At 37.7% G+C, this 25,971-nt stretch overlaps 1 protein-coding gene across 14 annotated transcripts in view; it reads right to left on the bottom strand.

Moving 5' to 3' along the window:
- Positions 1-7,894: 7,894 nt before the first annotated feature.
- MEF2C (myocyte enhancer factor 2C) overlaps positions 7,895-25,971 on the bottom strand; it is a 150,202-nt gene continuing 132,125 nt past the window's right edge. For 9 of the 14 annotated variants that reach the window (XM_054688170.1, XM_054688171.1, XM_037529257.2 and 6 more), the window contains 4 exons: positions 22,946-23,118; positions 20,431-20,560; positions 19,418-19,553; positions 7,905-13,886 (listed from right to left, as the gene is read on the bottom strand). In XM_054688170.1, coding sequence (XP_054544145.1) covers positions 13,565-13,886; positions 19,418-19,553; positions 20,431-20,560; positions 22,946-23,118 — 761 coding nt within the window. In that variant the 3' untranslated portion in view covers positions 7,905-13,564. Of the gene's footprint in view, positions 13,887-19,417; positions 19,554-20,430; positions 20,561-22,945; positions 23,119-25,971 lie in introns of all 14 variants that reach the window. The other 5 variants (XM_037529260.2, XM_037529261.2, XM_037529262.2 and 2 more) reach the window with 2 other exon arrangements.

Raw genomic sequence — 25,971 nt, forward strand, 5'->3', positions numbered from 1 at the left:
AACACTGCCCATAACCCATCAGTTGAATTCAGATGCAGTTTTCCCCAAGGGAAACATAAACCAACGAGTCTAATATGTGTCCATCAGAGGGTATAGTGACAGTCGCTGGAAGATCCTGCTGTCCCCTGCAGAGAGTGTAGTCTAACCAAGAAGGTTAGCCCAGTAACATTGATAGGAATGGTGGGGAGAAAACTAACTCTCCATAGCCTTTTATTCCCCAGCCTGATTCTAGGACTCATGTTTAACTTTGCACCAGTGTTGCTCTTGCCTTGAGTACCTTTTGCTTTGGGGAAGAGTCTCTATCCAGGGACCTTGGCATGCCACTGCATTTTGTTTGCAATCTTCCAGCCACCCAGGATCCAATTCAGAAAGATCCCTGGAGGACTATCTCCCAATAATAATTCTTCATACAAGCCTTACTTTCCAATATTTTGGAAAACACTTAAAACTAAATCTCAAAATGCATAATTAATGTGCACTTACAATTACTTTAATATTTAGTTCATTATTCCTAGTAGTTGGTTGCAGGTAAAGAGAATATTCATTTACTATTCCCATTTACTTCCTGGAACCTTTTAGCTCAAATGGAGATATAGTTATTTTTCACTCAAATGCTGTGAATAAATATGCCATATAGTGCACTAAAATAGTCAAGTAAACACTGAGTCCCTGATTGATATACATGTTTGTACCTGCACTATAAACACATGTGTAAGATAGGCACATATAACTATATATAAATGATGTGTACACAGTTGTATATGTACATACACACATATATATAGGATATACAATTTTTCATATCTTTGTATTTTCAAATGTAGCTATTATTCCACTTATAGATGATGAAAACAACCTACAGAGGCTATAAAATTTTCACAGAGCTTGTAAAGGGGATATTCAAAGATTTTCTGGCTTCAACATTTGTAATCTTTTGTGATCATATCATGCTGCTGCTTTACCAATGTCCACACGCTGTGGATGAGACCGTAAGGATTTAAGATATTTCTAAATACATAATAAGTTACGTCATGTTCCTAGGACTTAAGACATTACTTGTTACATAATAAACATAGCACAAGACCAAGACTAGAGACCATTTTAATGTATATGACAATTTAACATAACACTACTTGGGCCTCCCTGGTCGCAGAGCCAGTAGAGCACAGCGCTGTGAAGCTGTTCATAACCTCTGCAGCATGGGTTCGATTCCCAGCCAGCCAGGGAGATACCCACATGGCGTGACAGACCTCTCCTGTCTTGCCCGCTGCTCCCCTCAGCAGTGTTTTTGGTCCATCTGCCTGTTATGCTCCCTGCTCTGTCTCTGGTGAATCCTCTCACTCTCCCGTGCCTCTGTCCTGTACCCCAGCTCTTGTATAAATAAATAAATCTTTAAAAATAAAATAAAATAACACAACTGTTAGTTATTTAGTATTTCTGTGGGCCCCTTGTTTGCTCTCCCTTTTTACTCTTGTAGTCATCTCTTCTTTAGTGTGAAGAAGCAGGATTTGTACAGCCTTTTAGTAGCAATAAGACAAAGGATGCAAAGGCCAACGCAGAAAGTATTTTGCTCTCTGAGAGCTTATGTCCTGAGTTAGATATTCAGCTGGACAAAATCAGGGCATCTTTTCTGCAGTCTTATTGTGTCAGTCTAATTCATGTTCATGGACTACATAATATACATTATTTTGATTCGCGTTCATGAACTATAGATACATTAATTATGTGTGTATGTATATAGGTGTGCGTAATGGATGAATATAGACATATATATACACACACATATATTTGGTTAGTGGCATAAAGTCTTTAATACTTTATGAAAATATTTTTATTTTAATGTTTTGGGATTTTTTTCTTAATAGTTAAGAGAAAAATGCAATGTCCCCTCTCTGGCAGCTTGTGTGTACTTAAGCAGATAGAACTTTGCACTTCATTTCACTAAGTGCACCTCGAAATGCACCTGAGCCCTTTATTTTCATCTGTACTGACCTTTATTGAACCTTCAAAGGATGGTAAATAGATGATCAACTTTATAGGAATGAAATTTATTATTATTGGTTGTATTGACTATTTTTTTTTTTAATACTACACATACTGCAGCTTGAAATTGTTTCCCTGGGTGAAATCAAAACTCTTTTTCAATAGTTTAAAGACAGAAGATAAGCATTCTAGCTTTCTTATTCTTTCCTCTTTCAAGATTTAGCATTATATTGAGAAAGTGTTGGTAAGCCTATAAAGATCTTTGATAGTAAAATAATCCAATTATTTAAGGTGTAGCAGTAAATAATGGCTTCATTTTTGAAGTAGACAATTCATTGAAGTCAATTTGTTGCATATCATCATCAGCTTCAGCATAATCACGTGAATTTCCTTCTGCTACCTTAGCTTTTGCCATCATTTGGTCAGGACTGAATGGAAGATTACCTACCATGAGCTATGAATGTTGGGGATATTTGCCAGTGAATATGAGAGAGTATGTTCAAAGGCAGAGAATGAATCATTTTGAGTGACTTATCTTGATTTGAATGATGGCTGATGGCAGTGTGACAGTTGCCTGTACCTATGCAGTACCTACTCTACCTCAACAGGAAGCATTGTGGTTAGCCTACTCACAGTTCTTATATACTGTTCTGAACTTGAGATTTTTCTTTACATAAGCATTTTTAAAATTTACAGAGTGAAATGCAGAGACCTTAGTTAGATGAATTTTGACAAGGTCTCCCAAATGAGTTATAGAACATATTTGTCACCTTAGAAAATCCCCTTTCCTCCTTCCAGTAAACCTCTACCCTCAAAAGTCAACCACTGTTCTGATTTTTATCACCATAGATTAGTTTTGTCTGTTCTTAGATTGCATATAAATGGAATGATATAGTATGCTCCTATTCTGGCTTGGCTCCTATTCTGGTTTATCTCATAACTAGTTGTACCTAGTTTTCTAAATGCAGAAATTCAATGCATCATGTCTCTTATTTCTTGATTCTGTATGTCTTAGTGACTTTCTTCAATTCTCAGATTTTACAAAATGCATTACTAAATGCATACTATTGTGTATGTTTTCATATTGTTGTCATTACCTTTAAAGAGGATCCTGAAGGGAACACACTATTTAAAAGTAACCATTTTTCCGAATCCTTTCTTAATCATTGAATTCAATGGAAAAATACCATCACTGAGAATTTAGGGATAGAGGTGGTGGTATTATCCTTTTATTATCAATAGAACTCTGAGGTAGATAATGACTTTTAATTTGGCCAAGTAATTTCATTAACTTTTTTTAGAGATTTATTTATTTATGCATATGAGAACTGGGGTGTAGGCCAGAGGTGTGGGAGATGAGAGGATTCATCAGAGTCAAAGTGGGGAGCAGAACAGGCAGATGGACTGAAATACACTGCTGAGGGGAGCAGCAGGTGAGACAGAAGAGGTCTGCTGTGCCATGTGGGTCAGCTCCCTGGTTGGGGATAGAACTTGTGCTGCAGTGGCTGAGGATAGCTTCACAGTGCTGATACTTAACCCCTTGTGCCACTAGGGAGCCCCCCAATTTCATTAACATGTTTTAAAGGTAGAATTTTTTGAATGCTGAGAACATAAACCAGTGTAATAAATACATAGGACAGGAGGTATGGAAAAAAAATCAGATTCCATATCTTACTTGGAATTTAGCAGTGAAATAGGAAGTATTAGAGTGACATCCTCTCCATGCCATTTCTGATTGTTGGGACACAGAGTTAGTAAGGATGACATGCTTTCCGTGTTCTAATGATATAGCTGGGTTGGTCACATGCGAGAGAAGTTTGCAATAACAACGAGCAAGGCAGCTGCAAGTTCGACAGAAATCCAGCCAAGATTCCTAGATTTTTCAGTCTTAAAATTGAATGGTTCAACAAGATGGATTCTTCATTAGGCACAGCAAATGAAATAGTAAGGGATGAATTCTGAAGTCAGATAAAAAATAGGCAGGTAAGTGACTGGAAAAATGGCACAGAAAACCATAATATTCTTAAAAAGTAATATTTGTGAATTATGGGAAACTGTTTTAGTAAGGCTTTTTGACCAGCTTGCCTATCTTGCATATTTTAAGGTTTTATTCCTTGTCATCCAGTGAAGTTGATAACTGAGGGCTTCTGTGTCTGGAGAATCCTTAAGGCAAGATCAACGGTCCTAAGGTTTGCCCTGTACACTGGCATTTTCCATTTCCATTTGCTTGAAAGATTTTTCTAAATTAAAACTTTTTTTGTTTTGAATAAGTGGCATGTTTGTATAGTGAAAAAAAATCATAGCACAATTAAAAGATAGTTCTTGTAATCTTGTTTCTTCTACCTGTTTACTACTTTATCCACCCTCTTATCACTTTGGTAACTACTCTGTTGGATTCTCTGTATATATTTCCAGTATTTCTTTATGATTTGCAATCTGTATATACTGTTCTATTATTGCTCTTAATCTAATAATATGTTCTGAAAATTTTCCGTATTAGTACATAGAGGTTTTTTAAGTGTTTCTTTGAAACGGTTGCATAATATTCTGTTGTGTCAATGTACCACAATTTATTTAAACTCTTTTATGACGGACACTTTTCCAATATTTTCATTCATAAATAGTACACTTACATACTTTCACACAAAAAATAGTTTTGCATTTTCTGTCAGAGCTCTCATATGAGAAACAAGTATACCACGTGGAAGTGCCATGAATGCTTGGAAAATATCATCTTCCTGTAACTATTGCTTCTAGAAAGTCTCTGATATTGATATATTTAGCACCACTTCTGGAAAGCTTTGGGATGGATATCTGAAAAGCAAAGTAGTGCTTTTTCCATAGGTAGAGAATATGTTTTAAGCATCAGCAAAGCAGAGTATAGCAAACAATCTTTGAGGAAAGAATGTGATAAAAAAATGTGAACAATTTAAAGACATATTGTTGTTATCATAGCAAAACCCCGAATTTTGTTGACTTCTTTTACCATTATTTTACAGAATAGGGTCACATTCATTTTGAGTAATCTGGGTGAGAGTAGGGATTCTGATCTTTGTGGTAATTAAAACCTAAGAAGATTTTTACTAGGCCTTAGAGCAAACCTGTGAATTAGCAACAAGGGAGAAAATCAGTGATTAGAGAGAAATAACGTGACAAATGCTACTTAACTTGTGAAAGGCAAAATGATCTGGTTTTCAAACAGGACACCAGATCACTTCTGAAAAAGCTGTACCCAGTGTTATCAAATAGGTTAAATAAAAGAATGTAGGCCAAGTTCACTACAGAGACAGTGTTCAATATATAAGTGTCTTGCCCTCAGTTTCTGTTTTCCCAGGCCTATGCTTATGCCATCACAACCATTGGACATAGGGGCTGTTTTTGTGGAGTGGGGTAGGATGTTCTAGTAAAGCACTTTCTTTTTTTTTTTTAAAGATTTATTTATTTATTTATTCATACAAGCACTGGGTACAGTCAGAAGCGCGGGAGGGTGAGAGAATTCACCAGAGCCAGAGCGGGGAGCAGAGCAGGCAGAAGGACCGAAGGACACTGCTGAGGGGAGCAGCGGGCGGCAGGAGAGGTCTGCGCGCCATGCGGGACCCTCCTCCAGTGGCCGGGGAGCAGCCGGGGATCGAACCGGCGCTGCAGAGGCTGCGGGCAGCTTCGCAACCCAGCGCTCAACCGCTGCGCCACCAGGGAGGCCCTAGTAAAGCACTTTCTTAACTGCTTTCTTTTCATTGTGGAATTGTTCCATGCTTTCCTTCTTGCAGCCTTATTTTTATATAAGTTACCATATGCAAAGTGGGACTGTCATCTCCATTTGGCTGAGAACAGAAATTGGCTGCTAAGAGTGGGCATTCAAGGTTCTTTCTCAAGGTTGAGTTGGTCAAAACTGGGGTTGTGATGGAGCTGAAGATCTGACAAAGCTGCCGTCAGAACCAGAAACTATTCTAGGGTTAGAAAATAGGAACATTTCCCTAAATGTTTTCCTAACTGGTATTCTTAAGCAAAAGACCCTTGGGAAGAAGCTGTGCCTGGGAGAGGATGAATTAAAGGAATAGCTTCATCTTTGGTGGTGGAGACATTTTTTCTTGTGAAAAAGAAATAGTGGCGGGCCTCCCCCGTGGCTCAGCGGTTGAGCGCTGGGTTGTGAAGCTGCCTGCAGCCTCTGCAGCACCGGTTCGATCCCTGGCTGCTCCCGGCCACCGGAGGAGGCTCCCACATGGCGCGGAGACCTCTCCTGCCTGCCACCCGCTGCTCCGCTCAGCAGTGTACCTCAGTCCTTCTGCCTGCTCTGCTCCCTGCTCTGGCTCTGGTGAATTCTCTTACCCTCTCGTGCTTCTGACTGTACCCAGGTGCTTGTATAAGTAAATAAATAAATAAATCTTAAAAAAAAAAAGAAATAGTGGCAATTCAAGGGAGATACACACAATAGGGAAGTGAACTTGAGGATTGTGTTTATAAATCAACCCATAAGGGTAATACATAAGAAAGATGCTGTAGAATTATGCAAAGTGGAAAATGGATTTCCTCAATTCACAAATGATAACTCAGATTCTCTTTTCCACATAGTTTTTCATTATCATATTGGAAACTCTTTAATTCAGATTCCCAAACATTACAGAAATAATGAGTCCAAGGGGACTAAACGTATAATGCCTTTGGTTAAGATGGTTCATGTTTGTGTTCTGCTTCCTTCTTAGGTCTTTCTGGCTCATAAATAAGCTCAGGTACCACCTAAACTTTTAACAAACTTTCCCTTGCTCCTGGACCCTGCTATCCCTCATACCAGCTTTTCTTTGAATCATCAAACACTGCAGAAGATTAATATATACTTGTTGCCTGAAATTTCACAAATCTTCAAGACAACCTCTTGTAAGATCTCTCCTCTTTCCCAGATATTTTTATTGAAATGACTCTCAGGATGTCACCCAAGGTCAACCCTCTTTGACCTCAATAAGGCATTTGATATTGTTGAATGCTTCCTCTTTTCCTTTAAACCTTTCTTGCTTTATCTTCGGTTTTCCTTCTGACTGAATAATCATTTAATCATTCTTGATATCATCACTGGTCCTTTCTCCTCTAAGTCTTCCTTTTTCTACATTCCCTTTGAAACCTACTTCTTCCTTCCCCTGACAAGCTTATTCACAGGCACGGCTTCCTGAATGATCATCTTGCTAGTAACACTCAAAATATCATCTTCATCTTTTAACTGGCATACTGAGTTCAAATCTGTATTTAACAACATTCTCACATTCTAGTTGGGTATAGTCAAACTCAACATGCTCAAAATGCTCACAATGCAGTGACCTCTCCATTTCCAACTTGGACATTACAATGTTAATAATTCAAGCTTTAACTGTAAACTTTAACAACTGCCACCTATTGTTACTCCTACCATTAGCCTAATTATTTGCAGAAGCTGAAAATTCCTCTGCTTAGTCTTTCAATTAATTGCTTAAACCACATACCTTTAACTTGCAATTATACAATCTGACTCCAACTAACATTTGTTGTCTCTTAGTGCTCCCCATACATTTGGCTACACTTTTTCTAAACAATGGTCCACCATTCCTGCAAATCTGTCTCATGATTTCCCAGCTCGGCGCCTTGGTATCTACTATTCCTCCTTGTTGAATGCCATCACCCAGGACTGGAGTCATAATTTTTTTTTTTAAAGATTTATTTATTTATTTACACATGCACTGGGTACAGTCGGAAGCATGGGAGGGTGAGAGAATTCACCAGAGCCAGAGCGGGGAGCAGAGCAGGCAGAAGGACCGAGGTACACTGCTGAGGGGAGCAGCGGGCGGCAGGAGAGGTCTGCGCGCCATGTGGGAGCCTCCTCTGGTGGCCGGGAGCAGCAGGGGATTGAACCAGCGCTGCAGAAGCTGCGGGCAACTTCGCAACCCAGCGCTCAACCGCTATGCCACCGGGGAGGCCCTGGAGTCATAATTTGTAGGGAAACATCTTTGTTCAAAAAGCAGGAGCCAGGCACAAGTAAAGGTACTAAAATGAAAGTTTTTCACATTTTCCTGTGTATCTCCTCTGCTTGCATGCATACTCTATCCTCTCATGGGACTTTCTTACAAAGCCAAAGCACAAAGATACAATTAAGAATATCAAAGGGTGACAGAAGAGGGTGAAATTAAGTGTGGGACCATGTCTGCCTGCAGAAGCACCATGTTCACAAATTAGCCCTGTTCTCATTCTTCTGAACCTTTCTCCATTCTACCTATCCCCTAAAGACAAGTCAAAAGTTTTTGTCCCTGGGCAGATTATGAAGGATCCTTACCCCAGGCTTCGGCTCCACACCAAAGAGACCAAAGTGGAGCCCTCCTAGTATTCTGTAGATAAATTGCAGGAGACTTTCTACTTCTTACTAGTTTACACATATTAAGAGCAAGGGCTACGAATTCACTCATTTCTACAGCCTGCCAGATAAATTACATATACCTAATTGCACAATAAATATATCTGTTAGATTAATCAAGAGAACAAAGAGAAGAGCACTGCTGTTTTGGAAGCCACATGCAACATTTCCCCAAGCTGCCCTCCTTTTTTCAGAGCAGGAATGACTACTCCTGCAAAAGTCCAACTTCTCCAGTGGGCTGGCCAGTGCCTTCTCCCTTTCAGCTTCTAAATTAGTCTTTAGGCTGATCTTAAGGATATTTCCTTTAGGAATTATCATGGAATTTTGGTAATGGATGTATTTTCTAAATTTTAAAAATGTATGAATTCACTAGTATTCTTATATTTAGATGTGGGCCTAAGTTTTCAACCATTTTTGGTTAAAAGAAACCACTGGTGAAGAAAAAATGATATAAATCTGTAACCTACACATTTTAGCTTGAAAAATAATTCAACTTAACACATTACCAGTAGTGTCTTTAACAATGACTTTGGAAAATTCTGTGTATTTAAAGTCTTCAAGGAATTGCTTTGATAAAGAAGCTGAAACCCTCAATAAAAACCTTGAACTTCTCACACTGCTTGGATACATACATCCCCCCTAAAGACAGGGACCTACTTCACACCTCCCTGTCTTCCAAAACACAAATATCCATTTTTTTGTGTGTGTGTTCCTAGTCGAAAACTGAGTAAACTCACTTGTGCTTGCGAGAGAAGCTGCTTTTAAAGAACACGATAAAGTAGAATAAATTTAAACAGCAAAACAGTAATTTAAAAAAAATGCACCACGGACACTGCATCACTAAGAAAGCCAGTAACTTTACTGAATTGTCTGCAAAATACAAATTATACCTTATTTCCAGCAGGAGAAACTTTTGAAAATTTCCCACTTTTATTCACTACAGACAGCTGAATGAAGTCCCTTGAGATACACAGATGTGGTTTAACTTAGTTATAACATCTTGTCATCTAGTGGCGACAAAGTCCAGCTTATGCCGCTGTGAGCCTCTATTTGATTATTTGTTGCAAATGCTTGTATGCCCTCATTTACAAGCTATTTTAATAACTGTCGTTTAATGGAAACAAGTCCCCAGAAAAAGATAAAGAAGAAAAATGATACAGCAAACCATCTGAAGCAATCCAAGTCCTATGCCTACAGTGACCCAGGTCTACTTTGCTCCAAGAAAACACTGGTACTGCATTCAAACCACAACAGAATCCATTACTTAGCTGACCTCTCTGAATTAAACTGAGGTATGAATCAATTTGAGGTATGACAAGGGAAGGCAAAATGCTATACCCGATTATTAAAATAACCAAATGGGCAAATTTAATGTAGAAGATATGTGGCTTGGATTGCTCCACATCTTTGGTTAAAACATAGGAAGAAAAGCCTTTAATTACATCTGTAGTCTGAAGCATTCTAACAGACACCAGTATTCCATCAATCTTCAAAAGATCTGTAGTGGCAGGAAATTAACGCCATATAAGTGACGACATCACAGCAGATGGCACACACAGAAACAGATGAAGTGTGCCTTGCTTAGGCAACAGCCTTTATTGAGGGTTCAAGTGACTGCTTCTTTTTTTTTTTTTTTAATCCTTTTTAAAGATAGAAATACAAAGCATTTACTCTGGAACAACAAAAGGATAAAGGGGGCAAAAATGCTATCTCTACGTGAAAAGATGGGTTATGTAAGAAAAACAAATACGGCAAAGTGTGAGAGGGCAGACATTCTTTTGAAAGTGTGTTGGAGTTTTTTCTCTAATTCTCACTTTAGTTGACCTTAAAATGATCTGAGGATGATAGATATTTTCGTATTCATCATTACAAAATGCTAAATTCCACTTTTGGGAAAAAATAAGCCATTTACTAAAAAACACAATTTTTAAAAAGGTTGAAATGAACAGCCTTCCACACACCAATGCGCATAATATACAGGTTGTGCTGTCTGTGTATATTGCATCAGTGTTACCAGGATTTTAGCTTAATATTACCAAAAATCTTTTAAAATAGGATTAGCTATAACAATACTAGTAGCTGTGAAAAATGCCACCTTTTACTGGAAATGAAGAATGTTGCCTAAAATGTTACTCTAGGATGGGTTATGTAAAATAATACTCCCTTAGGGCTCTGCCCTTAACTTCTGAATACAAAGGATTTACTGTGATAAAAGTCCAAAACCATATAACTTTGCAAATACAGTAAGTGGTAAATTACAGATAAGGTATAAGTGTAAAGATAGATAGCGATTGTTTACAGAAAGTGACTCATCACAATTAAAATTGTGCTTCTTTTCATTAAATCATCTTTAAAAAATTCTCAGATTATCCCTTCGCTATCTTACCACCACTTTACGTGAATTCAGTAGTGGGAACAAGAGATGACTGGCATCCATTTTCAAGTGATTCTGTTCTTTTCATGTTCTTATAAAACTATTGTCAGAACTGCTATAAATAGCCAAGGCTTCTGCTGGTACTTTAGCTTACTTTATCTTCAGCAGTAGAAATTCACTTTTTCTTTGTTGCTGAGGCAAATTGCAGGTAAAAAATTAATATGGCTATTTTTTTTTCATCTTTTCACATAATGACTCTTTCCCACCCAGGGGCAAGTTTCTACTGATATTGATAAGATGTTTTGAAATGACAAAGAACGTCCATGACATGTTTGCATATTTTATACATATCAAGTTTCAAGGATGGGTTATATAAGGATGGGATTGAGTCTATGGTGAGGAAAATGATTTTCTTTGTCCCCCCCCCCCAATGTGTGTGCATGTGTGCATTTCAGGGATGTTTTCTGTTGTATGATATCTGTTTTTCCTCTGCATAAATGTTTTTCTTTCATGTTCCATGGATACCTTGAGTAGTAGGATATATGAAATGGTTGCATTATTTTTTTTTTTTTTAGTATACAAAACGTTAGTACAAGGCAGGCTAGCATCCTATATGGATACAACCAAAGGTGCATTCTGTTCTAATTGTGGATTTCAGATCAAGTTAAGAAAAATATAGCCTAGCTAGTAAGGTTTCTTGGCTTTTGCCACCCAGCGGCAGCCTTTTACGAGAAACACTTAATCAATTACGCAAGTAAAAGAAAAAAATGGGTAAGAATGTCCTACATGTGATATAGCAGTGTCGACTTTACTGTCTATATCTTTTTGCTGTGAACGTCAATGCGTATGATTGGAGATGAATCGACAGATCTTCACATTCCAAGAGAAGGAAAATCATTCCTAGACTGATATCTCTTTTAAACACTATATCTCAACTTTTTTTTTTATGGCACTCACTTTTTAAAGGGTCTGAAAATTAATCCCTTATAGACAATTATTAGACAAGAGTCATACTTGTTGAAAAATTATAAAAAAAGGGACATAGAGAGGTTCTTTAATGGGATTTCTTGAAATGGCTATTAAATCTCTTTATTGAAGAAAAAAATAGATGACATACATGCTTTATGCAGAAGTGACATTTGGGGGTCCTGACACACCGGGATTGTTCAACAGTCCTATATTGCTGACAAGATTGTTAAGGGTCAGTATATAAAATAATTAAAAACAGATGACAAAGCAACTATCCCTTTACCTGCTTCCTTCTTGTCTAGCACCCAGGCTTTCACATTTTTCTTCTGTGGGAATTTATAACTTAAGCATCGAGTAAACTCCATATCACCTGTTTCTAGGGCCGTTATCTGCAGGACATGCGCCCCAACACAGCTTCTCTATTCTGGGCATGTTTCTAAAAAGCGTTATCAAACTTTAGGCTGAAAACCAACCAGATGACTTAGGGGACGGGCAAGTTAGGGTATGCACTTACTGAATTCCAAGATGCATGGTGAAATGGTGAGATCTGAAAGGGGCCCTGCATTTGATAAAAATGCAAAAACAAAAAAAATAGCATGAAAGAAACTAATTAGTATATACAATGGATGTCAGTTGACCCAATACATTGCCAATGTATTAAAAACAATTTAGGGTGCTGCAATGTGTTAATTCTAATCCCACAGGTTATCCTTTTGACAGCTGACCTTGAACTTTAAAAATGTATGCAGAGTAAAAGAAAACAGAAAGAAAATAGTTACTCAAATGTGCAACTGCACAAATATACCCCCTCCCACTATTAAGATAACAAAACTTCTGCTATTACCATAATATTATATATATTAGAAAGCTATACACAAGCATGTTAATTTCACAGATTTTTTAAAAGATTCTTAATATTTTATATAATTAGAAATACACATTTCAAAAACAAAACTTCTACAAAGAGAAAACAGTTATCTTGGTTAGCAAAGCATGGAGTTCCTCATGGCTTAGGGTAGTGCTTTCTATACAAAAAGTCCTTTTTGGTTTTTTACAGGACTGTTTAAAATATTAGCGAAGCTATCAAGGGGGAAAAACACATTTTGGCTTAATTTAACTACAAAAAGCCACAAATGCTTTGCAAACTCTGTCTTACCTTTTATATGAAAATAAGCAAAATGTAATGTACATATTTTTATATTTTTATTTAATAAGAGATGCAGACCCAGATTTATTTCTTTATTTAATTAAATACGTTAGCCCTCAAACTCCACTTTTTTTTTTTTAATAGGTATGGTCCTCTTTTAATGGTCATCGATCCTTTTTAATGAGTGCCATACGCCAATGATATGCCTGCAGGTTTGTGAGCGTTCTTGGGATGTTAGGTGACCTGGCGTGTTCCTAACATTTACCAGTGGCCACCCTTTGCCGGGTCTGTCCAAGACATCTATACATTTTTCTATATGTTGCATAACAGCTGCTCTCTCTTTCAGTAAAGATCTGCCGCTTTTGGCAAATGTTTCCTTTTGTCTATTTACATGTAAATAACGTTGAACCTGCAACATGACACTATCTATTGTAACATACATTTTGCAAAGGAGCACAACAGTGAAAAGAAGTTAGCCTTAAAATCTATTTTGTACAAGTGTTCTGTTGTACAACTCAAGTGCTAAGCTTATCTCAGCATTTCTGTTTATCTTTATACTGTATCACTGAGGCAATTTAAAAGTACTTTTACAAAACAGAGTACCTGACTTTTTTTTTCCACACACAGCACATATAATGCATATCGACCCCCCGTCCCCATTAAGGTATAGCACACACACACACTGCAAGAAAAAAAAAAAAACTATTAAGTAATAATCTGATCATGTTGCCCATCCTTCAGAGAGTCGCATGCGCTTGACTGAGGGACTTTCCCTTTCGTCCGGCGAAGGTCTGGTGAGTCCAATGGGGGAGTGGAATTCGTTCCGGTGATCCTCTCGGTCGCTCCCGTCGTACGAACTGCTACAGCTGCTCAAGCTGTCAACAGGAGATCTCCCCGCCTCGTGGCGCGTGTGTTGTGGGTATCTCGAAGGGGTGGTGGTACGGTCTCTAGGAGGAGAAACAGGTTCTGACTTGATGCTGAGGCTTTGAGTAGAAGGCAGGGAGAGATTTGAACTCTGAGATAAATGAGTGCTAGTGCAAGCTCTGTAGGAGGAAAGGAAACCCAGTTACAGATGGAGGAGGCCTGGAGCCCCCAGGAACTCACAATTACATAAAACATCATCTTAAAGACTCGCATAGACCCCCAGAGCATGCCCAGAGGGAAGGGGTGATCTTGGGGGCACTGTGGGACACTGTCTTGCTAGGCTGATTTGGGATGTCTTTGTTGACTGGCCGGGTGGTAGGTAATTACAGTATTTAACTGGTCCTAACTGGTCCAGGCCTCGAGAATCATATCGTTAGTCTCTGACAAGTTCCTTAAATGTCTAAGTTACCACCTGAGAAATGTTTAACAAGATGCACTGGAAAAAGCATTTTCCGTGTCTAGGGAATTTCTTCCTAGACTAATTCCAAAATATAATCTAAGGCTTATGATACTGTGTTTAGCTTTTGAATTGGACTTCTTTAAGAATGCCTGTTTGAAAATAATCATACAAAGCCTAATATGGACATAAATGTTTCCTGGATTTCATATGCATATACACTTTAAGTTGCCCAGTCCTCAGAGAAAGTGAAGAAAGTTCAAATTTCAAATGAAAAGAACGCATAAAAAGCTACCTATCACTCCAATGAGTGAAAAATCTGGGGGAAGGAATTTGAAAATTAGAGGCAGAAATTTTTTAAGCATCAACTTAAAAACTCTTAGACATTCTACCCCACTAAAACAGAATTTGACTTTCTTCATCCTTTCTCAGTTATAGAGGTTGAGAACTGCCATTTTCTGCAAAGTTCTCCACTTTCCCATTGCTAGTCACTCCCTACTGGGGCCGTTAGGGTGCCACTTCTCTCGGTTATAATTGGTATTAGTGGATGAGCCTGAATTTTCAGATGGAAGGGTGGTTGTAAAGAAAGATCCAGTGTGATTTTATTGTGTCTATAATCCTTAATCCTCACTTAATCCCGGAGAGCATAATTTGCCCTTCTTCCGAAATGTGGGAGAATTTAAAGACCTGAAATTCTGGAGGGAAAAGCATTAGCCCTTAAGTGTAGATTAGCAATTACATTGACTTTGATGAGGATAAACCAGAGTAACACTGCTGACATCAATTTAAGATGCTTGTATTTTCTTATATTCTAACTGTGCTGACACTGAAGGCCAGAGTCAGCGTTATTCGACCAGAGTATAGACAGCTCTTACTGAGGAAGAGTGTAGGAGAGAATTATGCATATAGAGACACACCCACTTTAAACAAAGGAAAGCAGAACTCCCCACTCATGTATGTGAGGAAGTTACTTTCCAGGGGAGAGAATTAGATGGTATTAAAAATGTCATAAGCTGTGAGAAAATGGGTCTATATTTCACAGGAAAAAGTGGAGTAACTTGGGCCTGGCTTTGGGGGAGATGACACACTGGCTCAAGATGTATAGATACATAAAATTAGTCAGGAATGAGTTTATCTTTGAGTGATGTTTTATACAAAAGCACCACCTACTGGCAAAAAATTACTTTCCTTCTCTTATTAATAGATGAACTAATGTAGAGAATAACATAAAGGAGAATTATTTGTTTCCCTAATAAGCCTTTCTTTCTCTGGCTTTTAAGATCTTAAAGATTCAAAGCAGTCTTAGCATTTGTATCAAGATATTAAATTGAATTATATAATTTTTTAGTCATCTATTTATACTTGGAGTTCTTTATTTGTAGTTTTTACTTTACAGTCTATATTAGCATACTGTTTTTCTAAAAAATTTAATTAAATACTTTTTTTAAATCAAAAAGATATGAAAATGAAGGGAGACACCTGCATTTCAAAACGGTGCATAAGGGTGGGCTATTTTATCTCAGTTCAAAGTTACTTAGTGATTGATTTTGGTGTCAGAGGAAATCATCTTTTGATATCTCAAAGAAAGAATTTTCCTGCTCTGGGCAAGAAAAACTATTTCACTAAAATTTAATTAAATGCTGCTACTATGAATCACACAACTGTTTAATAATGAATGTCAATTAAGAGTATGAAAATAAAACAGCATTATCAATAAATACTTTTGTCTACCCGTTGACATTTAGACTATGTCTTCACAGGTAGGGTGGCATGGAAAATTAGAAAAGGAAAAAAAAATTGCTGACCTGAGCCAGATTAAGTAGTCAATCTGGATAAGTTAAGCAAAAAAATAAAATCATCAAGATGCTATTTCTTTAACATAGCTTCTGGAAGCTCTACTACCTGCTTATTTGCTGCATCTCCCAATGTCAGTCAGTGTGTATAAGTTTTTGCATCTCTTTCTCAAAAAAAAAAAAAAAAAAAAAAGACACAGCACTCTTGTTTTGTCCCTTCTTGTAAGTGAATAGTTTGTCTTTTGGGGGTATTTTATTTGACACTGAAAGCACATATGAAGCATTTTGAGTAGTTCCGGGGACACGAGATCCACACAGTAACAAAATGTAAGTGCTCTCTTAGGTTGAACTCCATCATACTGTAGTATAAGATTTGAAATGGAAAGACATTTAATTGACTCATCTCTTATCCAAGAAGTATTTTCTTGAAAAGAAAAATCACTTAGCTGTATAGATGCTAGACTCATCCGTAAGCATGTTGGTCTACTTTTTCTTGAGAACAAAATTTTTACCAACACAGATAATCGTGAAATGCATATCTATGTGGGTGATAAAGAGGTGGGTGAGGAGATAAACACCACATACGTAAGCTCTGCTGCTTATTTCCATCCACTACCCGAGTCCTCCAACTGGGAAAACACCTACCAGGCCCTATAATTGTTCAGAACTGAAGCATGACTGGAGAGTTGTATTCAAATATCTTCCTGCCTTGCCTGGAAATTAGACTATCCAACTATATTTAACCTAACCTTTACTCAATTTTATCTCTCAGTACATACTGAACACCCACACCAACAAAGATGATTTATACAAATGCTTTCAGAAAACATGTCGCCTTTTTTTTATTAGGTGGTGGGAGCAAAACACCGGAAAGTTGAGGGTCATATTCTCAGATGTTAGTATTTGTATGACTTTCATTAACCCTGATGTCAAGTTCCTTCTGCAATAATTTTTGCACTCGACATCAAATCAGTTTATGCTGTTGATTTATTTTGGTTAGATAAAATCAGGTAATAGATAGGGTAGAAAGTATAGTTTTGAAGATGTAAAGATCTCTCCATGAACAAAATTTGAAGAGCTCTATTATACTGTTTTACTGCTGAGAAAGAATTGTGGTGACCACCTTGCGCTGCTGAGACTATCTACTCTAGTGGAACTGAAACATGTTTTACTTTGTTTTGAACACTCTAGCCAAAAGAATATGAAGTCACCACTCAAGTGTATGAGACTACCACGGCTGGGAAAAGATCAGTTTTTAAAGTGGATCTACACTGCAAGGAATTAGGGAAGCTCATATTACTTACGTAACATAAATATTACAATTTAGGATTAAAAACAGTTAACGTTTAATTGTGTAAGCAGGGGTTAGGTTATTTGGAGAAATTTACTTTTGAAAAGCTACTGTGTGTGTGTATATGTGAGAGAGAGAGAGAGAGAGAGAGAGAAAGAGAGAGAGAGAGAGAGCTGGGAATTCGTGGTTGATAGGGAGGGAGGGAGGGAGGAAGGAAGGAAAGAGCCAAAATTAGAAGGACTGGAAGGGGTATCCTATCTATTTGAGGGCTAAGGGAAGTGATTAAGTGCAATAACAACTCATAGACTAAATTCAGATTCAATTTATGCACCATGAAAACTGGTGTTGAAAGAAACCGGAACTAAACAAAATGCTTCATCCCTGGCTGTTGTAATTCAGCCCCTTGCTAGCCCAAGGCTATCACTCCTTTCTCATTTCCTGAAGTCTCTTTCTCAATTTTTTTTTTTTAATTGAGGTAGCATGGGTTTACAACACCGTATGTGATTCAGAGGTAAAGTATCACACCTCCTGAGGCCTCATTTAAGGCAACAGTTTTCCCCTTGTAATAGAAGATAACCTAAGAATTGTAGTGTAGTTAAAATATACAAAAATGCTTTATAAAGTAAAAGTGCTTTAAAAAGTAAAAATGCAAATTCTCAGGTGCACTGAAAACAAAGTCACATTTTGTAAAAAAAAAAAAAAAGGGGCCTTTGCCATCAATCATTTCTAAGGAAATTTAGTCCTCTAATTGATGAATTTTGTGAAAAATGAGAGAAGCAGTTACCTTTACATTTGACAAGAAGTCTGTATAGTGGATTCACTGCTAAGCCACAGCAGTCCAATGCCATATGTGTGTATTTTAAGACTGACTGAATGGTATGATGGAGTTAATGATAATTACCTAAAAAGTTATTGTGACTAATGTCTATTTGGACAGTTAACATTTCACAGAAAATGGAAATGCCATCTTAAAGAGAAATTCTACTGCTGAGCAATATTCAGTGTATCTTCAAAGTTAATATTCTTTCAAGAAAGTAGGGCAGCCATGTCCAGTGGATTTATTTTATTAATTACATGAAAGACTAGATTTTCAAGGATGGGTGAGTAGGGTGAGCATAAGTAGCTGGTAGAAAGGCAAAGATGCCATAACCAGCCCATTAGCTGGGCAGGGGTGGGTTAAAAGATGAGGTTGTGATAGCAATCAGTGAATTTTATTTTAACCAGTCCTTTAATCTCATTATCTTTTTTAGAAATATAAAGACAGAACTAGTTAACTATTCTAACTAAATGATCAGCAGAAAAGTAAAAGATAGCCATATGGAATGTTTCTAAAATACAAACGCTTTATATTTAAAAAAATGTTATAGCCACCTGAATTTTCCTTTAAAAATTCTTTTACGGTTTTGGAGTTATTAGTGAAACTTCAAGTAAGGTTGTTGATTATTGCTTTAAACCTTTTTTAAAAAAATTATTTGTCTTATAAGTGATGTTAATTGCAAATGTGGGACTTTTGAAAGATCCAAACATTTCCAGAGGTAAATGACAGGAGTCATTTCTATAAAAAAGACGTATCTCAAAGGTACCACAAGGGGGCAGAAATACACATCTTCTGATTTCAGAAAATGACAAAAATTATTTTTTGTACACCAATTTAGATAATTGGCAGTATGTACAGGTACTTATATATTTATACTCATACAATATATAAATATATACCTATACACTGAGTCCATTATAAATATATGAAAACTGTCCATGGACTGGTTGGCCTATGAGTATTAGGTTAACATTAGCACAGATTAAAGTGGTTTATGTTAAGTGAAAAGGATTCGTAAATATCTCAAAAATTTAAAGAACTTATAAATGTTTTATGCCCCATGTCAACTATATGAAAACAAAATAAAAATTTATCATTATAAAAGTGAAAGCAAATACAGCCTGAAAGATTAGGGAAGTAACTGATCTTATTGTTGCAGAGCTCCCTGTCCTCTCAAAGAATAAAGAGAGTGATACTTAAACTAGTTGCAAGGTATTGATCATGTAACTGCTTTTACATTTTGATAAAGCAACATTTCACCTTCTTTCACGAGACATTTGAGCACACATTTAGAGACCGTCAATTCAAAATACATTCTGAAAGCACATTATAAAATAAATAGCGTTGCTTACCCCAGCTGACTGAGGGCAGATGGCGGCATGTTATGTAGGTGTTGCTGTTGCCAACCAGTTACTGACCCAAGATGAAGAGCGCTGGCGGTGTTAAACCCAGACAAAGATGATAGGTCTGCACTGCTCAGAGAGTACTCTACATCAAAGAATAAGACAGTAATTGAAAACACTTAATTTTGCAAATTATCAAAGGACATACAGAATAAACATTTTCAATTTTTAAAATATCCTACTAGTATTATACAGCGATTTTTAGACTTTTTTATGTGGAAGTGAAGATAAAGCATCAGGGACAATTTTAAAAAGAGATATACTATATAACAGGATAAGTAACCCAAGAAAGCTTTGCAGGAGTACAGTCTGCATTTCTAGTTTATTAGAATTACAATCTGGTATTACAGTACACACATATTCCATGATGCAGATTTTTTTTTTAAACAATCCTCTGGAAATGAGTTTTCTTTATATCCAAGAAGTAACAGTTCAATTTCCTTGGAATTGTTCTTCTATTTTGAATAAAACTTTCAGTTACTAAGAAAGAAAAATGTGGATATTCACTTTGTGTTAGTAAGGAATATTGATGGTATAGTGTTCTGGATACCACAGGTCCCAAATAAAGCTTCCTACCAGATTCAAAGGTGTAATCTTTTTCACCTTGCTTTTTATTTATTTTTCAAGATTTATTCTTATTTATTTATGCATACAAGAGCTGGGGTACAGGCCAGAGGTTGGTGGGGGGGGGTGTGTGATAAGATCCACCAGAGACAGAGTGGGGAACAACAGGCAGACTGACTGAAATACACTGCTGAGGGGAACAGCAGGTGAGACAGGAGAGGTCTACTGCGTCCTGTGGGTTAGCTCACCCGGTCAGGTATCAAACTTGTGCTGCTGTAGCTGCTGGTAGCTTCACAGTGCTGAGACTTAACCCCTTGCACCAGCAGGGAGGCCCCTTTCACCTTGCTTTTTAATAAAAAGTATTTTGTCTACTATTTGAACATGGCAAAGCTACTCACCGGTACCATATGTTGTTGAAATGGCTGATGGATATCCTCCCATCCCTTGTCCTGGTAAAGTAGGAGTTGCTACGGAAACCACTGGGGTAGCCAATGACTGAGCAGACTGGGAGTTATTTATCCTTTGATTCTTTTAAAGTAAATAAAAAGACATTAGTGATGGGATTTTGTTAAAAGTTAAAAATATTAGATTTCAGTATTAGTTTTCCACATAAAGAGATAACTTGGTACAAATCTCATGAAATTAATCATTTAACATGTGTCTCTATGAACTCTGCCAACCCTATCATTTACAATCCTTCAAGAGACCAGTTGTTGCCATAGTAACCCATTACATCAGTATCTCCTAGGCAACTGAACTAGTAACAAGTACCATAGCTTTATTATGGGTAAAAACAGACTATGTTGAAAACTGATGAAATATGTATACTGTACTTCCATTGTTTCAGTTTTTATTCAAATGCAAATTTAAAAAAATTAAAATCAACCATGGTGGTTTCTATGCTCAGTTCTATATACAGGGGAGAGGGTCATGCTATATCCTCACCAGCAGGTGGTGCTCTGACCACTTTTTTTCAGATTGGTCTAAACTTCCCTCAAACTAGATGGCAAAGCAACTACCAGGCATTATTTAACTCCTTACAGCAAAGAGCTTAAAGACTCACATAAATGAGAGATCATGAGCCCTCAATTTTCAGAAAAAAGAAGTATCTTCATAGTTTTTAAAAACTAAGGAAAGTTTTTTGGTGTAACTGATTATAAATTAAGTCCTAAAATAAATTGAAAACATGACCTTCACTTACAGAGGTTGATGCAGAAAAATAAATCACTTGACATCCTTTTCACAAATGAGTGATATTTAAAATTAATGGTATTTAAGTATAACCGATATGACACACTATGGTAACTTGTGTGATCTTTCCGAGTGTTCCCGCTCCGCCTGGAAGTTGCCTGGGGTTTTTCGCGTGCCTGTAAGGGAGCACTCTCGCCACTTACCAAAAGCAGGTCGACATCCTCAGACTGAGAGCATGGGGAAGGAGTTTTATTAATTAGTGTCTGTAAATATTTATAATTGGGCAAAATCTTTTCAACAATAGAAAAAGCGTCTTCTGATAGACACAACAGTTTAAACAGTTTTAAAACCCAGACTCTAAAGATAACTCCTTACAAAGCCATTCTTTGTTTGCCTTAATGAGCTGTTTGTCTCAAATGTGAAGACAATCCACCCAGTTTTCAGCACAGGTCAGTGTCTCGACATTCATTATTTCACCACCACATTTTGAAGGGGAAAAAAGATTGTACTTTGAAAGCCCACTTGCTGGAGAAGAGGGGAAAACGATACCTGGCTGTCAGGGAGCGACCTAACGGACCACTCACAGCATCCCTGGGAAAGCATCAGTTTTAAGGGACTCGGAATAAATCTGCTGCCAGAGACAGCCTGCCACGCATGGCCCACACAGCTTGGCGATGGCCCTGTGGGAGGTTTTATTTATTAGACCCAGTCTTTTCCTAAGAGAATGCTGCATATTATGTGATTTTGGGGGGTTGATATTCAAAATTAATCTGCACTGTGCCATAATAAACTAATCAGCTTGCAGGACTGTTTTACCCTGAAGCTTGCCACAAAGCACAGAAAGAAAAAAAGAAATGTGTTTGCAGGATGATCTAAATTTGTCTACTGAATCTTGGTTTTAAATGTTCTCTCTCTTAAGCAAAGCTAATTTGGAGAACACTGATGTAAGTCTCTTTGTTGTGGAATTTGGTTCCAAAATATTATCTTCATCTTAGCCCTACAGATCCAGGAGAAAGAAAATGATAGAGTCCGGGGGTAATATTTATATTTTATATTTATTATTTTTCTTACAATTACCACAACTCGTTTTTGATGTGAAATACAACCTTTCGTCTCAAAATGCTTAGGATTTGAAAACAATTTGCTTTTGAGAGGTAGCTATTTGCGTGAAGCACGTAGATGGAAAGATGAATTGAGGCAGTGTGTAGGCATGCGATGTGTTAAATGCTCTCATTGCCATATACGTAAGAAAAGAATTGCCAATTAACAGGAGAAAGTTCATTTAGAAATTATGAAAAGATTTTTCATTGTCAGCACTTTGAGGATATAAATAGTTCAATATTATAAAAATCTATTATGAAATACCTCATTTCTGCGAGTTTGATTCTACTACTGGACAGACCATATGTCCCATATGCAGAATAAAAGGGAATGGCTTTTTTCTAACTATAAATTGGAGGTCTTAAAAATAAATGTTTTCTTTGCCCCAGAACACTATTCCTATAGTAGGGTTTATGAGATGTTGGTTCTTTTTTACACGGAGAAGGGAAACACAAACTAGTTACCTGCCATAATAACTAAATACTATCAGGGCTCCAGCAATAGTAGTGATGTATTAATTTTCAGGGAGCACTTAAACAATTCATACAGTTAGACAAGTACAAAATCAGCAAAACATACATAGCATTATCAACATTTATTTAAAATATAGTTTTGCATTACCACTGATGGCATCGTATTCTTGCTGCCTGGTGGAATAAGAACTCGGAGATCTGGTTTACGGTTATTCATCCCTAAATTCATGGGGGGAGGAGATTTTGCTTGCATATTCTTGTTCAAGTTACCAGGTGAGACCAGCAGACCTGGTGAGTTTCGGGGATTGCCATACCCGTTCCCTGTTAACACAAAACAGGAAAAAAATGAGACTTAAGTTATGTTTCTAGGGAACACACCGTATGAGATGAATAATAAAAGCTGAGCAGGATAAGACATAAAACAACGTATTTTGCTAAAAATCCATAAGATGACTGACTTAACTTCCACTGAAGGTGGAACTCAATCTCATTAAAAACTTTTTTTTAAAAAAAGATTTATTTATTTATTTATACAAGCACTGGGTACAGTCAGAAGTGCGGAAGGTTGAGAGAATTCACCAGAGCCAGAGTGGGGAACAGAACAGGCAGAAGGACTGAAGTACACTGCTGAGGGGAGCAGCAGGCGGCAGGAGAGGTCTGAGCGCCATGTGGGACCCTGGCCCGGAGGCCGGGGATAGAACCTGCACGACAAAGGCTGCGGGCAGCTTCGCAACCCAGCGCGCAACCGCTGGACCACCAGGGGAGGCCCTCATTAAAAACTTTTAACAGGAAGACAGAGTACACATCACCTTGGCTTGTAAATCAGCATATACTGTTGTTGATCTATTAAAAGGGTCTAAGAAAAGCGAAGAATTGGTCCCGCACTTTAATTGACGAGCTCAGCGGTGGCCTGGCTGGTATGACTCACTCTTTCAGTTCAATGGTTTGGGTTTTATTTTGTGCTTCTGTGTGTCCTTAAATGAAGAAAGGGCTTACCAGCAAGACTATAATTTCTAGGACGTGCAGGAGGTGCCTCTTACACATTTTGCCATTCACTTCCCCTTTTCTTTGGGTAATTTCTCCCTATAGTTTTCTTCCATCTGACTCGCCCTCTTTGCTAAGTTCAGAGTATGCTCTCAAGGCTTGCTGTCCCGCACACACACAGCTTCATAAAGCAGGACTCCTGCTCTGGGGCAGAAATGAGGAAAAGACTAGGCCACTACAGGGCTGATTCACTACTAACTAGTGAGGGATACGAAAAGGATTCACCAAGGTCTCTGGTGTTCAGCCCCTACAAAGAGAAAAATAGGCATCTATAGGTCTCCACTTGTCAAAATTCCAAATATACTGCTCATATTTGAAAGGAGCTGTGAACAAATTCCAAAACTTAACTTTGTACGGTGATGGCTGATAGGCTTATTGTGGTAATCATTTTACAATGTATACAAATGTGTGATTGTTATGTTGTACACCTGAAATTGATGAGCATATTGTATTTCAATTATAGCTCAATAAAAAGATAAATCTGTGTATATATACTCCTTTGTGACAGGAAGAGCTACGGAGTTGACATTAACCTGAGCTGACACAAAATCATCTGCCAGTTTCCTCCACTGCCTCTGACTGGAGAAAAAGAGAAAACAACTACCAATGATCCTTGTTGGAAAACTAGATATTTGTTTTCTGAAGCTCTAAAAAGAGATGCTCAGGCTTCATTATGGCAAAACACAAGTATCTGTTACCCCAGGACGAATGATACTCTGTACTATCCAGCAGGGATGCAAAGTCAAGGTCCTGGCCCCTAAAGGCCCTGTGATCCCTTTTGCTAATCCAGTGTAGACACAGGCAGTGTAAACATACATCCCAAGCCAAGGCAGCCCAGTCAGGTACCCACAGGGTAATTCAGATTAAGTGTTACTGAATTTCCAGGAGGGAATAGATTATCCAATAAAGATTCAGCAAAGAGGCAGGTATTGATGTGGTTCTTGAAAAAAAGAGAAGAGGTAGTAAGAGGCCTGGGACTTGGGGGCTGGTACTGGCTAAGGGCCAAGATGGGAATTTATAGGGTCCCATCAGAGACTGCGAGGAACCGGTGAAAAGTGAGCAGTGTCGAGACCCGCTGTGAAGGAATGTGGAGGCTGGGTGGTGTAGACCAAGAATTCAAAGCTAAGATGACCTGGTAAAGGGTGTGGTGAAGGGTATTTGAGGCAGTGTGACCATGTGTCACGGAATCACATACAGTGTTGTAAACTGTTACGTCAATAAAAAAATAAAAATGATGGAAATGCAGGCCCTTATAAAAGTTACAAAGCAGAGGTCCAAGACAGGGTCTAAGTGGACAGTGGTCCACTGGCATTGGAACACCCTGGAGTTAGTGAGGCTGGGGAGTGTGGAGCAGTCTGGAAACTTCTGTGAGGGCTGGAGCTACAGGCAATGAGGAATGAGGAAGCAAAAGGCATGGGTTTATTTCAGGAGATATTTATGGACACATCTTTTGAGCTAGAATATATTTGAGGCACACTGGTAGAGCACATTTGTTCTTCATATCCCATTCATTTACCTGTCTCATTTTATGCATGAATAAACAGACTGAACGTATAACAAATAACTCCAAGATTAAATCTGTCAATCGGATTATGCATAAAATTCTCCACGTTACATGGGAAAAAAATAAAACAAACGAGACACCCCAAAACCTGTGTCAAGTACACAGTAGCTGCTAAAGAAGTGTTGGCTGAATATGAATATAATTTTGAATATAAGTGACTCATCTATAAAAAAACTTCAAGAAAATTAGTCAAATTCTCTACTCACTTAAATATGTCAAGAGTCACATTGTTGTTTGTTTTTTTACAGTTAATTTGGACAGCTTCTAGTGACAGAATTTATAGGAAACAAATACATTTACCTTTTATCACTAGAAGAAAAACAAAGAATATATCCATTTAGAAAAATGCTCCAGTAAGATGGAGTGTTGAGGGGGGTTTCTATTTAACGTGAGTGATTACTGTTAGTATTTTAGGGCTTTAATTTTAATTACTAGATTCGATTGGATTAAAAGGAGAAAAGGAAACCAAGACAAAATTTGCACTCTGCTCTCCCCTGTCAGCTGAAGTTCAGACCCACACACTGAATACACATGTCACTTATCTATGAAGTCTGCGTGAGATCTGG

The sequence above is a fragment of the Talpa occidentalis genome, unplaced genomic scaffold (assembly GCF_014898055.3).
Source record: "Talpa occidentalis isolate TD23 unplaced genomic scaffold, MPIMG_talOcc4v2.1 talOcc4.6, whole genome shotgun sequence".
Taxonomy (NCBI): Eukaryota; Metazoa; Chordata; class Mammalia; order Eulipotyphla; family Talpidae; genus Talpa; species Talpa occidentalis.